The 15,849-nt window shown below is 40.7% G+C and overlaps 1 protein-coding gene across 8 annotated transcripts in view; it reads left to right on the forward strand.

The window, feature by feature from the left end:
• The window catches only part of LOC147227563 (protocadherin alpha-C2-like), a 47,131-nt gene extending 33,609 nt beyond the window's left edge, over nt 1–13,522 (forward strand). For 4 of the 8 annotated variants that reach the window (XM_086158769.1, XM_086158774.1, XM_086158773.1 and 1 more), the window contains exons 2-3: nt 9,646–9,681; nt 11,232–13,522. In XM_086158769.1, coding sequence (XP_086014895.1) covers nt 9,646–9,657 — 12 coding nt within the window. In that variant the 3' untranslated portion in view covers nt 9,658–9,681; nt 11,232–13,522. Of the gene's footprint in view, nt 1–1,206; nt 3,739–5,303; nt 8,389–9,645; nt 9,682–11,231 lie in introns of those variants that run through there. The other 4 variants (XM_086158770.1, XM_086158772.1, XM_086158767.1 and 1 more) reach the window with 4 other exon arrangements.
• The last annotated feature ends 2,327 nt before the right edge of the window (nt 13,523–15,849 follow it).

The raw sequence follows: 15,849 nt of genomic DNA on the forward strand, positions 1-15,849 counted from the left end.
CCCGGTCTTTGATATGAAATGTCTAAACTTGAGAATTGATATTGAAGACTTAACTTCTTTTGAAAATGTCACTTGTGACATTGCATTTGTTCCTATGGCATTGTGGAAAATCATTATAACCAAATAAGCAACAACCATTATAACAAAATAACCCCTAAAGTCAGACATATATACACTAACATACTCACACACACACACAAACCCCAAAACCACACTGATCGAAGCAGTTTAACAATGAGAAAAAAATAAAAACGATAAATATATATTCTTACCAATGCTGACAGTAAATTTTAAAATAGTGAATTTTCAGGGCATGAAAATAATATATTATATAATACTGAAATTGGAAATAGTTTCGTGATGTGTATTTAAAGTCAAACATAAAGGGACAATTTTGAAAGCTGTTATCGATGTTTTGCAGTTGTTTTCATAGTGATGTCATAGTGACAAGTTTACTTAGTGAATTATCAATTAGATGTATCACACCTTTAATGATACAAACCAAAATTACCTTTCATTGGATTGTCAGTTAAGCCTCTTGACATTTCAACTTGGCTTAATGTCGCTCAAATCTGTGTGTAATATTATCTGCCGCCATGCGTAATTTCATAACTACTATCCAACTTCCATGTCTCACTTAGCGCTTTGTTTCAGATTGAATATTTCTGTACATATTACATACTGAAAGGAGTATATGGCCAACTTGTGAGCAAAATAACTTTCAATGAAATATAATCACATGATACATTTTGTAAGTTTATAGCTGCTGAATTGTAAAATCGTATTCGACCCCACTGCATGCAAAAACTTGCGAGTACTTGTGCGCAGAGGGAAGCATAAAGTGATACTTTGCAATGACTAAAAATGTGTAAACGCAAAGTAGCAGTAATATTAGAATAAATAAAGTGACAATTGGTTATCAGGCAAGATTCTAGCTTATTGGGACCCGTAGTTCTGCACTCAAGAATGCAGATTTACTCAAAGTATTTTTTTATTTTAATTGTGTATTTAACGTCCCGGGACGGTATTTAATCTCAAAGATATCATTTTGAGGATTTTACAAATGGTTGTAAATACTAAAATAATGCTGTTTTCGTCGCTGCTCGCCAACAAATCGCACTCGCCGATGAGGTCATCGATCTTGCGGCGGCTATTGGAGGACGCTCGGTGAGACGTTGCATCACGGAGCTTCCGTCGTGGTCCCAACGTCAAACATTTTAGGGTGGCGTTTTCTGAGACTGTGCTTTGTTATAGACTTGATTTTTCCCGGTTCAGTTTCGCGTGAGTATTATCGATTTTCCAGTTTTACTCATCTAAGCGGGTTTCAGTATGGCGACCCTCATGCGCCCCTTATTCGCGGCGCGGCACGTTTCTGTGTTTCTTTTCCTTTCTGCCATCGTGGACGTGATCTCTACCGTCACCCACTATTCTATTCCGGAAGAAATGGAGGAAGGCTCCGTCGTTGCGAATTTAGCTACAGATCTGGGGTTGGATAGAAAAACACTGAAAGAAAGGCAAATGCGCATCGACGTCGTGGGAAATAAGAAGTATCTTGACATCAATAAGGACACCGGTGAGCTGTTCATTTTGGAGAGGGTGGACAGAGAATTTCTGTGCCCGCTGAAAACTACCACGTACTGCTTTCTTAAACTGGACGCCACGATTGAAAATCCAATACGGATGTTTAATATCGAGGTTGAAATTATGGATATTAACGATAACGCTCCGCATTTTCGGCGCGGCACGATGCACCTGGACATCTCCGAGTCGAGTGCCGTCGGAGAGAGATTTTCACTTAATAACGCTGTCGATCCGGATGTTGGAGTGAATGCCGTTAAAGACTACCATCTGAGCTCAAGTGACCATTTTTCCATCGAAATTCAAACTGGGAGGGACGGATCCAAGTTCGCCGACTTGATTTTGAGGAAAGCCCTGGATAGAGAGCAGCGGGCTGTTCATAATCTGATCCTGACCGCGGTGGACGGTGGCGTCCCGACGCGCACAGGTACAGCCAGTATCATTATCCGTGTGCTGGATGTGAATGACAACGCCCCGTCGTTCGGCCAGGACGCGTACGTCGTAGAGGTGATGGAGAACGCCCCGATCGGCAATTTAGTCATTCAACTGAATGCCACCGATTTAGACGAAGGGTCCAATTCCGAGGTGGTTTATTCCTATAGCTTGTACACATCAGAGAGGACGCAAAACATGTTTAACTTGAATCCGGAAAGCGGAGAGATCAGGGTTAGAGAGTTAATCAATTTTGAGGATTTCAGATTTTATGAAATGGAAGTGGTTGCCAGTGATAAAGGGACGAACCCTTTATCTGGACAGTGCAAGCTGACAATAGAAGTGGCAGATATGAATGACAATCATCCGGAATTATCAATCAAATCATTTCAGAGTCCAGTGAGTGAAAACATTGATGTAGACACAGTGATAGCAGTAGTCAGTGTGAGTGACAAGGACTCAGGTGACAATGGAGTGGTGGATCTTCGTGTTCCAGATAATATGCCTTTCAAATTGAAGAAATCCTCTGATAACTTTTATGAGCTAGTAGTTTCAGAGGCTTTGGACCGTGAGAAAGTTCCAGAATATGACATCACGTTCATGGTGACAGACAGAGGTTCTCCTCCTTTAAGTGACAACGAGACCATGACTTTGCATCTGCTGGATGTGAATGACAACGTCCCACAGTTCCCTCAGTCATTTTATACGATACGTGTGATGGAGAATAACGCACCTGGAGCTTTGCTCAGCTCACTCACTGCGTTTGACCCTGATCTCCACGAGAACCAGTATCTGGTTTATTTTATCCTGGAGAGGGAGATAGCCAACACCTCCATGTCCATGTTGTTCTCCATCAATCCAGAGAACGGCAATCTTTACGCCCTGAAAACCTTTGACTATGAAATTGAGAAGGAGTTCCTTTTCCACATCGAGGCCAGAGACTCCGGCTCTCCTCCTCTGAGCAGCAATGTGACGGTTCACATCGTCATCGTGGACCAGAACGACAACGCTCCAGTGATCGTGTCTCCATGGCGTGCGCACGGCTCAGTGGTGGAGGAAAAGATCCCCAGATCCACTGATAAAGGCTCTCTGGTTGCCAAGGTGATCGCTTTGGACACCGACTCGGTGCACAACTCTCGGATTACCTACCAGTTCCTGCAGGTGACCGACGCCACCTTGTTCAGTCTGGATCAATACAACGGAGAGATCCGCACCATGAGGATGTTCAGTTACAGAGATCCACGGCACCAGAGAATGGTTGTCGTCGCCAAGGACAACGGGGAGCCCGCTTTGTCTGCCACAGTGACCATCAAGCTGTCCACAGTGGAGACAGCTGTTAAGGCCTACTCTGACCTGACGGAGGTGCCTCTGGAATATGACATCTTCTCAGACCTGAACCTGTATTTGGTCATCGGTCTGGGCTCGGTGTCCTTTCTCCTGTTGATCACCATACTGGTCACCATCGTGCTCAAGTGTCAGAAACCCAAGTCCAGCAAGGCGGCTCCTCCCTGCAGGAACAGTGTGATCAGTGAGAGAAACTCCACCATCGCAGACTCCACTCTGGTGTCCAACGACGCCTACTGGTACAGTCTGTTCCTAGCAGAGACCAGGAAAGGGAAGATGGTGGTCAGACAGCCTCTGCCAAAGGGCTCCAGATACATCGTGTCCAGTTTACCGAGGAGCACAGGAATGACCGAGACTAGCGGCTCTGCAGCTTCTACTCTGCAGGTATGACAAGCGAAACATAACTTAGACAGAGTGCAATTTGTAAAAATCTGTCCTTTTACCATCACGTGAAATATGCCACCCCGGTCTTTGAAATGAAATGTCTAAACTTGAGAATTGATATTGTAGACTTAACTTCTTTTGGAAATATCACTTGTGACATTGCATTTGTTCCTATGGCATTGTGGAAAATCATAATAACCAAATAAGCAACAACCATTATTACAAAGTAACCCCTAAAGTCAGACATATATATATACATACACACACACACATACACACACACACACAATCCCCGAAACCACACTGATCGAAGCACTTTAAACAATAAGAAAAAAAAAACAACTTTAAATATGTATTCTTATCAATGCTGACAGTAAATTTTAACATAGTGAATTTTCACTGCATGAAAATAACATATCAAATAATACAGAAATTGGAAACAGATTCATGACGTGTATTTAAAATCAAATGTAAAGGTACAATTTTAAAAGGTGTTATAAATTTTTTGCATTTGTGGGAACAATCTAATGACAAAAGTCACACTTTTTACAATTCAGAGCCAAACAATTGAAAATACTCCTCACCCGTGTTGATGCTGGATGTGTGGCGGCCGGTGTGTGCTCATGGAGGTTACCACATATAATGTTTGTTTAATGGTTATGAGTGAAGAAAAAACAGTCCAGGGTGGATGTTGATTCATTTGTTTACATATTTTGGTCCTTTGCTTGGGTTGCCAATGAGGAGTTGTGCAACTGTGTTTTGGAGTAGCAGCAACTCTGATCATACTCATTCATTCCCACAAACTAAAGCGGGATCTACAAACATTGAGATCAAAGGTAGTTAAAGCAGTAAAAGCCTCATCAAATGCAGAAGAAAAATAGCTGTTCAGTTGTTTTCATTGTGATGTCATAGTGGCAAGTTCACTTAATGAATTATCTATTAGATGTATCACACCTTTAATGGAAACAAACCAAAAATACCTTTCATTGCATTAATAGTTAAGCCTTTTTTACATTTCAACTTGGCTTAATGTCGCTCAAATCTGTGTGTAATATTATTTGCTGCCAATTGTAATTTCATAACTACTATCCAACTTCCACGTCTCACTTAGCGCTTTGTTTCAGATTGAATATTTCTGTACCTATTACATACTGAAAGAAGTATATGGCCAACTTGTGAGCAAAAATAACTTTCTATGAAATATAATACTTGGATTATATCCAATACTTGGATTACTACAGAATTTACAAAAGTAAGCAATGAAGATATCACAACTTAAGCAATTGTCATAAAGTTTTAGATCTGATCTTCAAAAAACAAGGAAAAGCCACAGAAAGCGGTTAATCAGGACCAGTAGTTTAGTGCATAAGTCAGTTTTTGAGTATATGTCTATCTATCTGTCTATCTGTCTATCTATCTATCTATCTATCTATCTATCTATCTATCTATCTATCTATCTATCTATCTATCTATCTATCTATCTATCTATCTATCTATCTATCTATCTATCTATCTATCTATCTATCTATCTATCTATCTATCTATCTATCTATCTATCTATCTATCTATCTATCTATCTATCTATCTATCTATCTTGTTGTACATACTATAGCTACATATAAATCTCTCTGTCTTAACTCAGCTTTCCACATTGTTCTTGTTGGTATTTTCACATGCCAGTTCTTGGTTGGCAAAGTAGGGACGTGCGTAAAATGAAATCCAGTGTCATAAAGGCAACGATCATTTGTAGAAATTATTAGTACTCATAATCGACATCATATTTTTATATTGGCCGCATTTTATAATCGCAAAAAAGGAAGTATAAGACTTCTTTGGACTTTCCAAGCAATCATGTCATGTTTAATAAGAAGTGAATATCGTCTTGTGCTCATTGTAAACAAAGCTTTTTGAATCAGAAAGAAAAATGTCAATTGAATGTCTCTAAAAAAATTAAATCAAACCCAACCGGATCCCTTCAGTGAACCAAAAGCTTTTGGTTCCAAGCGAAGTTGCAAAGGCTCAAGTTTATCTGTTTTCGTCGCTGCTCTCCAACAAAACTCGTGGAATGATGATGTCATCGTTTTACTGGCGGCTCATTGGTGGTTGGAGCCGAGGCATTACGTCACAGGAACGTCATCTTCCTGGGAGACGAGACAGACCCTTTCCCGTTCGGACCATCGTTCCGCGTGTGCGTGAAGACCTCCTGTCCACTCCAGCCGCGCCACCCGGAGCTTCCCACGCTGAATGCGCACCATGGCGCGCCGTGCGCGTCAAATGTCCGTTTCCGTGTTGCTCTGTCTCGCCGGCTTCGTGGACGTGATCTGCACCGTGACCCACTATTCTGTACCGGAGGAAATGGAGGAGGGTTCTGTGGTCGCCGATCTTGCGGCCGATCTGGGACTGAACGTCCAGACTTTAAAAACCAGGAAAATGCGCGTCGACGTGGTCGCCAATAAGAAACACATCGATATTAACAAGGAAACAGGGGAGCTGTTCATCTTGGAGAGAATAGACAGAGAGACCCTGTGTCCGCTTAAAACAACGACATACTGTTCTCTGAAACTGGATGCCATCATTGAAAACCCTATCCGGATGTTTAATATCGAGGTGGAAATCACGGATATTAACGATAACGCTCCGTATTTTCGGCGCGGCACGATGCACCTGGACATCTCCGAGTCCACTGCAGTCGGAGAGAGATTCTCCCTCACGAATGCCGTGGACCCCGACGTGGGGGTGAATTCTGTCAAAGACTACCATCTGAGCTCAAGTGACCATTTTTCCATCGAAATTCAAACTGGGAGGGACGGATCCAAGTTCGCCGACTTGATTTTGAGGAAAGCCCTGGATAGAGAGCAGCGGGCTGTTCATAATCTGATCCTGACCGCGGTGGACGGTGGCGTCCCGACGCGCACAGGTACAGCCAGTATCATTGTCCGTGTGCTGGATGTGAATGACAACGCCCCGTCGTTCGGCCAGGACGCGTACGTCGTAGAGGTGATGGAGAACGCCCCGATCGGCAATTTAGTCATTCAACTGAATGCCACCGATTTAGACGAAGGGTCCAATTCCGAGGTGGTTTATTCCTACAGCTTGTACACATCAGAGAGGACGCAAAACATGTTTAACTTGAATCCGGAAAGCGGGGAGATCAGGGTTAGAGAGTTAATTAATTTTGAGGATTTCAGATTTTATGAAATGGAAGTGGTTGCCAGTGATAAAGGGACGAACCCTTTATCTGGACAGTGCAAGCTGACAATAGAAGTGGCAGATATGAATGACAATCATCCGGAATTATCAATCAAATCATTTCAGAGTCCAGTGAGTGAAAACATTGATGTTGACACAGTGATAGCAGTAGTCAGTGTGAGTGACAAGGACTCAGGTGACAATGGAGTGGTGGATCTTCGTGTTCCAGATAATATGCCTTTCAAATTGAAGAAATCCTCTGATAACTTTTATGAGCTAGTAGTTTCAGAGGCTTTGGACCGTGAGAAAGTTCCAGAATATGACATCACGTTCATGGTGACAGACAGAGGTTCTCCTCCTTTAAGTGACAACGAGACCATGACTTTGCATCTGCTGGATGTGAATGACAACGTCCCACAGTTCCCTCAGTCATTTTATACGATACGTGTGATGGAGAATAACGCACCTGGAGCTTTGCTGAGCTCACTCACTGCGTTTGACCCTGATCTCCACGAGAACCAGTATCTGGTTTATTTTATCCTGGAGAGGGAGATAGCCAACACCTCCATGTCCATGTTGTTCTCCATCAATCCAGAGAACGGCAATCTTTACGCCCTGAAAACCTTTGACTATGAAATCGAGAAGGAGTTCCTTTTCCACATCGAGGCCAGAGACTCCGGCTCTCCTCCTCTGAGCAGCAATGTGACCGTTCACATCGTCATCGTGGACCAGAACGACAACGCTCCAGTGATCGTGTCTCCATGGCGTGCGCACGGCTCAGTGGTGGAGGAAAAGATCCCCAGATCCACTGATAAAGGCTCTCTGGTTGCCAAGGTGATCGCTTTGGACACCGACTCGGTGCACAACTCTCGGATTACCTACCAGTTCCTGCAGGTGACCGACGCCACCTTGTTCAGTCTGGATCAATACAACGGAGAGATCCGCACCATGAGGATGTTCAGTTACAGAGATCCACGGCACCAGAGAATGGTTGTCGTCGCCAAGGACAACGGGGAGCCCGCTTTGTCTGCCACAGTGACCATCAAGCTGTCCACAGTGGAGACAGCTGTTAAGGCCTACTCTGACCTGACGGAGGTGCCTCTGGAATATGACATCTTCTCAGACCTGAACCTGTATTTGGTCATCGGTCTGGGCTCGGTGTCCTTTCTCCTGTTGATCACCATACTGGTCACCATCGTGCTCAAGTGTCAGAAACCCAAGTCCAGCAAGGCGGCTCCTCCCTGCAGGAACAGTGTGATCAGCGAGAGAAACTCCACCATCGCAGACTCCACTCTGGTGTCCAACGACGCCTACTGGTACAGTCTGTTCCTAGCAGAGACCAGGAAAGGGAAGATGGTGGTCAGACAGCCTCTGCCAAAGGGCTCCAGATACATCGTGTCCAGTTTACCGAGGAGCACAGGAATGACTGAGACTAGCGGCTCTGCAGCTTCTACTCTGCAGGTATAAACAGAAGTTTCACATAAATTACAACATTTTAGCACAGGGTAGGTTAAACACTCAATATTTCATTTTCTTATCTGTAATACATATAATTGCTGTATAATAAAATCAATTTTATTTAAATACCAAATTAAGTATGAATGGTTTTATTTTGATCTCCTTTGATTTAATTTTCAAAACAGACAAACTAAAATGTATCAGCCTGAATCTTATTTGACAGAATCTCCATATTTGCAGCCTAGATGAGTAAGTGCATGCAGTGTTTTTGGGTTTTAACCTTGTAAAACACGTTCTTGTTGGTCGAAGCCTCAGCAAGTGAAGTTGTTTAAATGTCTCTACAGCACATGTTTTTCTCACAGTGGTTTTGGCTGACGTCCACAAACTCAAACTGTTCCATCTGGTATCAGACACAAACAACATTCTTTGTCAAGCTCTAGTATTGCGAAATACTCCGTGTCCTTTTCCCCCCTCGGGGTAATGGCCTATTGAACCGTCAAGGGGCCCCTAGTTCTCTACAGTAACAACGTGGAAGATATAAAAGTGGGTAACTATTAAAAGTTTTCATGAATCTCATGTCATAGGAGAGGAAAACAGAAAAGGATGGGTAATAAATTGTATGATTTATTGTGTTTCTCTCTGTTGTCAGTGTTTCACAAAGCTCTGCAGAGCAGCAGCAACCACAAAGGGTTTCTCAAGTACAAATTTAGATTTTTATTTGACCTCTTATTTGTTGCTTATGAGAGACTTTGACCTTATTTTCATTTTTGCTGTTATTTAAAAAAGAATAGATTTTTTTTTGTTTGAAAATAATACGCATATCATTTCAACAAATATGACATACAATTAATATGACCTACTTTTACTTTATTGAAAACATTCCCTTTTCTGTGCATATGTTATGAATCATTGCTGCAGGTCTCCTGTGCCCAGACAGGTTTAATGTGATTTAAATCTATCAATCTGCCCATCTCTCCATCTTTCTCCTCATATCTCCACCTATCCCTCTTTCTGAATTGTGTTTTATTCATTACTGTCAGGCATTCATACAAATGACTGACTGTAAGCAACCCGAGCTGTTAGTAAGGATGAGAAACACACAGGGTCAATTTTTTTCTCCCCAAAGAGAGCATTTCATTCATTGTGCCTTGACATCAACTTTGTAATCATACTGTCGGAAACATACACAAATAACCATTTCTTTGTGCTTGTGATGACTTGACCATTGAATTGCTTCTTTTTTTTCTTCTCACTCTAAAGTACCCTAAATGAGGGAAGTCCGCTCTGCAGCTGGAGGTATGCAGGAGTCTCACTCCCCCGCCACGGATGCCCTTTTATGAATTATGTTGCTGACTTTGCCTTCTCAGTTTGGTTTCTTTTGTTTGCTTGTTTGTTTGTTTTTTTTTGTGTTTTCATCAGTTCTCAGTGAATGTTTGTGTTTATGTTGGGGGATTCTTAAATGTTGATTCAGTGGTTCACACCCCATGCAGTTTAGCTGATCTGCATGAGCCTTTTCCATGTCCACACAGATGCATACTCTTGTCATCTTACATTCTAAACCTCACAGCAAATAAACCAACAGTACAAAGGATCAGCATTTTTTTTTTCAATTTATCTCTTGACCCCAGTCTTTTTATGCAACTGCAAAGAAGTAATCAATGAAATAAATGAAAAAGAAACCTAATGACAATCATCATATTAATAATTAACACCCATTCTGCTCCACCCGAATGTCATCGATCACATTCACAGGCAAATAGCGTTTCAGCTATTAAGGCCCCCTTATTTTTCTCTCAACAATCCAGCTTTTTCTAATATCCTTAAGGAAAAATATTCTATTTGACGTGAACTACTTTATCAGATTTTTTCATTTTAAAAAGTTAATTAATAGAACATTTTTATCTTTTTTTTCTTATTCTTGGAACATTGATGAAAGTTGACTTACCAGTCATTTGTCAAATGTGACTTTGCTTGAATGCGATGGAACTGGTTATGCTTTTCTTTCTTGTGCTCAAAGCATTGAACATTACATTTAGAAAAACGACAGCAGTGTCATCGTACAGAATGAACTGGTCACTTTATTCCATAAGCCTTGATTTGAGCATTCTCATGTCGAGGCTGCTGTAGTTTGCTGTGCTAAATCTGCCATCTGACTGAGAAAGCATCATGAACAATGCCTGCAGTGAAGTTCATCATGCTGAATATGGGGCGTGACATTGCTGCTTTAGATCCAGTTCCATTGTATCTGACAGAAGGCAGACATTTTTTGTGGTGTTTTTTTTCCAAAATTCAGAAAATGGCAAACATAAATAACATTGAAGACAGGACTTTTTTTTTTAATTCCACTTCATTTTCTGTGATCTGTCTTTTTCAAATATATCTGATTGATCACAGATACATCAGAGTATTTAAATTCCTAAATGGGACTGTCCAATGCTGTTTTCATTTTAACTGTTTAAAAAAGATTAAAACCCTGACAATATTTAGGGATTCAGACTTCACTTCACTTGACGGCACTTTTGAACTCCTCTCTGTTGCATTCTGTAATGACCTGGAATTGTGCAGGAAATGTGCGACATGAAAATAGTCTTCCAGTTACCTAGCAACCACTCTTTCACATATCCCTGGAGCATGGTATATTCACTGATAGACTGCCACCTCGCCACTCTTTATTCAGGGTTTTGCCCGACCCCTTCACCCAAACTGTTTTCTGCCTGAAGCCCCTGTCTGAGTGACAGATGTCAGCTGCATGAGTTACGTCACCTCGGCCGGTCATGGGGCCATCTTTGTCCTGTTTCCGTTCCAGGCATAACCGTTTATTTTGTTTTTGTTTTTCTCATTTGTAGGCATCCACAACCAGCAGCAGTAGCAGCAGCAGTTCCACATAAGGTCAGACCCCATGTAATGGACTGACAGTGACAGAGGAAGGAAGAAAACCCTGCTCCTAAAATACACACACACACACACACACACACACACACACACACACACACACACACACACACCATGCTCGGCTTGCAATTTTAGTTGTCATGCAAAGCGAACAAGCAGACAGCTACTGTAGCTGACGGAGGACACAACCTTCCCCCTGTCCGTTTTTAAGCACATGTAAAGCCAATCGGCCTTGCCTCCCCGTCCATTCAGTCTGCATGATTATTCTGCATGGCCTTAAACACAATCCAAGAACTTCTCTGCAAAAACATTTCCATCAGTGATATTCGACAAGAATCAAAGTATACAAAAATTACGGCCAAGATGACTCAAAGGAAACGCGACAAGAACTATTTTATTGGACAAAGGAATGTTGAAATGCCTTTAAAAGACTGTTATTTGTTGTTCAAAAAGAACCACTCTTAATGGTTATTGACCATCGCTTCCAATACATTTGAAATATAATACACAAGTCACTGGAGAATTAAAACAAATATCGCACAATAATTTTGTGTAAAAAAAAAAAAAAAAATTACAAAAAAGAACTACAATTTTAACATATGAACTAAATGGTGAATCCGTTTTTTGTAAATGTAGTAGGTTTTAGTTGTTTTACATTTTGTAAAATACTTTGGTTTTGTGTGTAAGCAAAGACAAAGTGAATGAGTGTGCCAATTGAAGGAAAAATGACCTCAATCACCGGTATCTGTCTTTTATTTGTTTTAACAATGACGGTCTAAAATTTGTTGTTCTAGGACTAGAATTTTCAGATACTCATATTTTGACAAGAGAGAAAAGCTACCTTGAAGATGGAATGCATCGAATAAACGCAATGTGATCATGCTTTGATTTAATGAAACCTTAAAATTTAGCAAGATTCAGAGTCTCACTATATTTTTCTGACTTTGAATCAAGTTGAGTATTTACAGCTTTACAGGAATGTTTGTATGTATTCAGACATTTTGAGCAAACAGTGAACCTGTATAATAACTATTCTGTGTGTTTGAATGTTTTGTCACTGTAACACTACTGGAGTCCAAGACTAATAGGGCTGAACTGAAAACAAATGAATGCCATTGTTGTGAATCAACTTCATATTTATGGCAAATTGTTTCCTTCATGGTTATGACCATAATCTTACACTTTTCATTTCAGATCCTCAGAGTCTCTGACATAAGTTAAAAAAAAAAATCAAAAATAAACAAATCCTCAGTGTTTACAGTAAAATACTCAAGACATATATATATTTTTTTCCATCCAAGGAAAGCTGTGCTCAAGCGTATTCTTGACTTACCTATCGACAGATAGATGATCATTAACTAAGCATTGAAGTTGTCTGGAAATCCAGTATATTTTTCTTCCTAGGTGGCGGTGTGATGGAAACAAACATGATGATTCTGAACGTTTGTGGTCCAAGTATTCTACAAGACTATATGTAGTCCAGCTCTTTAGGACAGCTTACATTGCATTAGTTGTATAAAGTTGTAAAGTGTTACAAGCAAGAATACGCAGAAAGTGCTTTCGTAAAATGGTAGTTTCTGGTGCAATATGAAATAATTTTCGTCCTGTGGATATATGCCATTGTCTGTTCTGTATAATTCATTGAATAAAAAAAGAAAAAAATAGATCAACATATTTTCTTTTTATTAATACTCACCATTTTTCTGAATATCTGTATATATAATTTAAGTGGGGGGTTGTTCCATCCATTATTTTTTTTTGTCCATTTAATTTAATTTGCCTCTGTTAAGAGGTTATTGGGTCACGACATATTCATTGTGTTCAGAACAAGCTTTCCTTTCAGACAATCAGATGACTGAATCTTAAAAAGAGGTGTGTGTCCGTCACAAAACGTTTTCACTGCATAATGTATATCAAAAACAATGTTATATTTCGCAGTCATTAAAGAAACTCTTTGAACAAACATGTGCACAGTGTAGGCTGGCTGTGGAATTTGGTTTCTGCTTTATTGCAAGGAAAGTGGTTTTGTTCATAACATCCAATGTGTTCACTCACACTGGTATCAGAACAACCCTCCCACAGTTACACACACAAAGACCCCAATTCCCCAGGGAGGGGAGCTCATATGTGGAGATGTCTTCTGGCCATCCTGGCTGTTTTTTTTTTTTTTTTTTTTTCAATTTCACAAAATCTGTGACTGCATTATAAGCTATTTAAATAAAACAAATAAGCACAAAGAAACCCAGTTCCTACAAAGGGTGTGATTGTCATATATTTGCCTTTTGCCTTAATGTGATGTCACTCAAGCTGTCCTCTGTCTGCTGCTCAGGCACAGTGACTGATGAACACATAAGGATGGAGCAGACAAATGCTTTATTTCCACAACACAAACCTATAATAAAATGATTCAGTTAAATGAACTGATATAAAAGATCTACACATGGGTAATCATTACTACAATAGAGTCCTTTTTTTTAAATGCACTACTGGACGCACCCCTCCCCCATCCTTCACCTACTTCCTGAGTGCCTGCTCGTCTCCTTGCAGCACCATGGACAGAGACCCGACTAATGGAGCTCGTTGCCATAGTGACGTGACGTGTGCTGGCTGGAGGGTGCGGCTGGATGCTCTGACGCAGGCTTGCTGTCTAATACCCCCCCCCCCCATCCATCTCACCCAACCCTGAGAGCGACACACACACACACACACACACACACACACACACACACACACACACACACACACACACACACACACATGCAACCCAACCTAAGATTTCTCAATTCATCATAGTGATGAAAATGGACTCTGGTGCGTGGTGGAGGCGGGCGTTGCGGTGGGTCTTTGCGGCGTGATGGTTGAGGACAAAGAGGGGAGACGCTGATGCAGAATGCGGCACTGCTCGCGCATGCGCACTGCAGTGATCGGCTCCAATCCAAAACCAATTCTGGGTCGCACTCCGAGGGTGCGGCAGTTTTAGGGTTGCATAATGTCGGGTAGCTAGATTGGCTGCGAACAGTTTTTGTTTCATCACATCATGAATCTTGAAGGTGCAACTGCAGTTGTTTTTAAGACTGCCGCATTAAAAAATGGGCGAGGTCGTTTATGTGCATGTAGTGGTTTCATCCAGGGGAGGGCGCTGCTCACCTCAACAAAAATGACAAAGATGAGGAGAGTATGAGTGCTGAACTCAGAGGAGGCTGGTGAATGTTTCCCTCCAAATACGGAGCAGAAAAAATTCCCCTCTGAAATACTAAAATAATTTTAATTTAATTTAATTTAATTTAATTTAATTTAATTTAATTTAATTTAATTTAATTTAATTTAATTTAATTCAAAAAAATGTGTGACTGTAAAGGATAAATCCAGGATATTGTTTCCTGGGTTCACTATAGTGTATTGCAGCAGAGCATTCATTATATCAGGATTGACAATGTGCATTCTTTCCGTTTATGTTATGCAAATTGGTGGCTCAGGAAAACTAAAAATGTTATTGATTCAAGATGAATTATGGATAAAATACTTTTCAGAAATATGAAGCTAATGGGATTGTGATTCAAAATTGTAACTTGGTTATAGCCAGTGGAAAGAACAAACATAATAACTGTTTAGATTATATTTCAAGAGATGATTATCTAAAAAATAATTAGAACAAACACACAAATATTTTTACTAAACCAAATTGTACCTTTTGGATTGGACTTTCAGGAATGGTGCAGAAATGTTGCATTCATTCTATGAACATGAGTCAAAAAAGTGGGACGTTCTCTCATTACCTTGTACATGGAAGTATTTTCGGGTGAAATAAAAACAATCCTAGTTTTTATTGAATTATTATTTGGTGAAATAAGGATTTAGGATTGTTCACTTACTGTATATGTCACCATGTTCTCATTTTCAGAATCCTATGATTTATAACCGTCGACAACCGTTAAACGTCTAAATGGTCACCAATACACAGCTGCATATAAACTAAACTTGAAACTATATATATATATATATTTGTATAGATACTGTATGTCTCTGAATGATCTGTGCAGCTTTGCGACAACAGCAATAGGTTGTGCTGTTACATTCTATGATCGCAGTAGTTTTGCTTGAGAGGATGATAGTTTCATGAAACCCGCAGGAAAGGTGCATGGAAGAGTAAAGGTGTTTTTCCACCTTTTTTCCACAGTGATGCTACATAGTGACCTTTATTTTGCACCTCAATGTGGAAACATTTTTATTGAAATACTTGGTGTGTGTGTGTGTGTGTGGGGGGGGGGGCATGTCTGTATGGCACGACTTGGTGTTACACACTGGGTGGAGCCGCTGCTCAGCTGCACTACTCCCTTCCAGAAGAACCTAAATTGGGAACAAGTGCTGGAAATTCAGCCAAAGATCTCAGATTAGATGTCGGGAGATTGGTGGATAGATATTTCCGAGTCGTGTCAGAGACAAAGCTGCGTCCAAGGTAAATCCGTAGAGTATAACATCAGGGATCGAACCCCCCTTGAAATGCACAGTCATTGTTGAGGTGCCCAAATTTCAGAATTGCTCAAATCCCTCCCTTTTAGATCTCGATTTCAG

The sequence above is a fragment of the Fistularia commersonii genome, chromosome 13, assembly GCF_037954325.1.
Source record: "Fistularia commersonii isolate RoL2024-O1a breed Wild chromosome 13, RoL_Fcom_v1.0, whole genome shotgun sequence".
Taxonomy (NCBI): domain Eukaryota; kingdom Metazoa; phylum Chordata; class Actinopteri; order Syngnathiformes; family Fistulariidae; genus Fistularia; species Fistularia commersonii.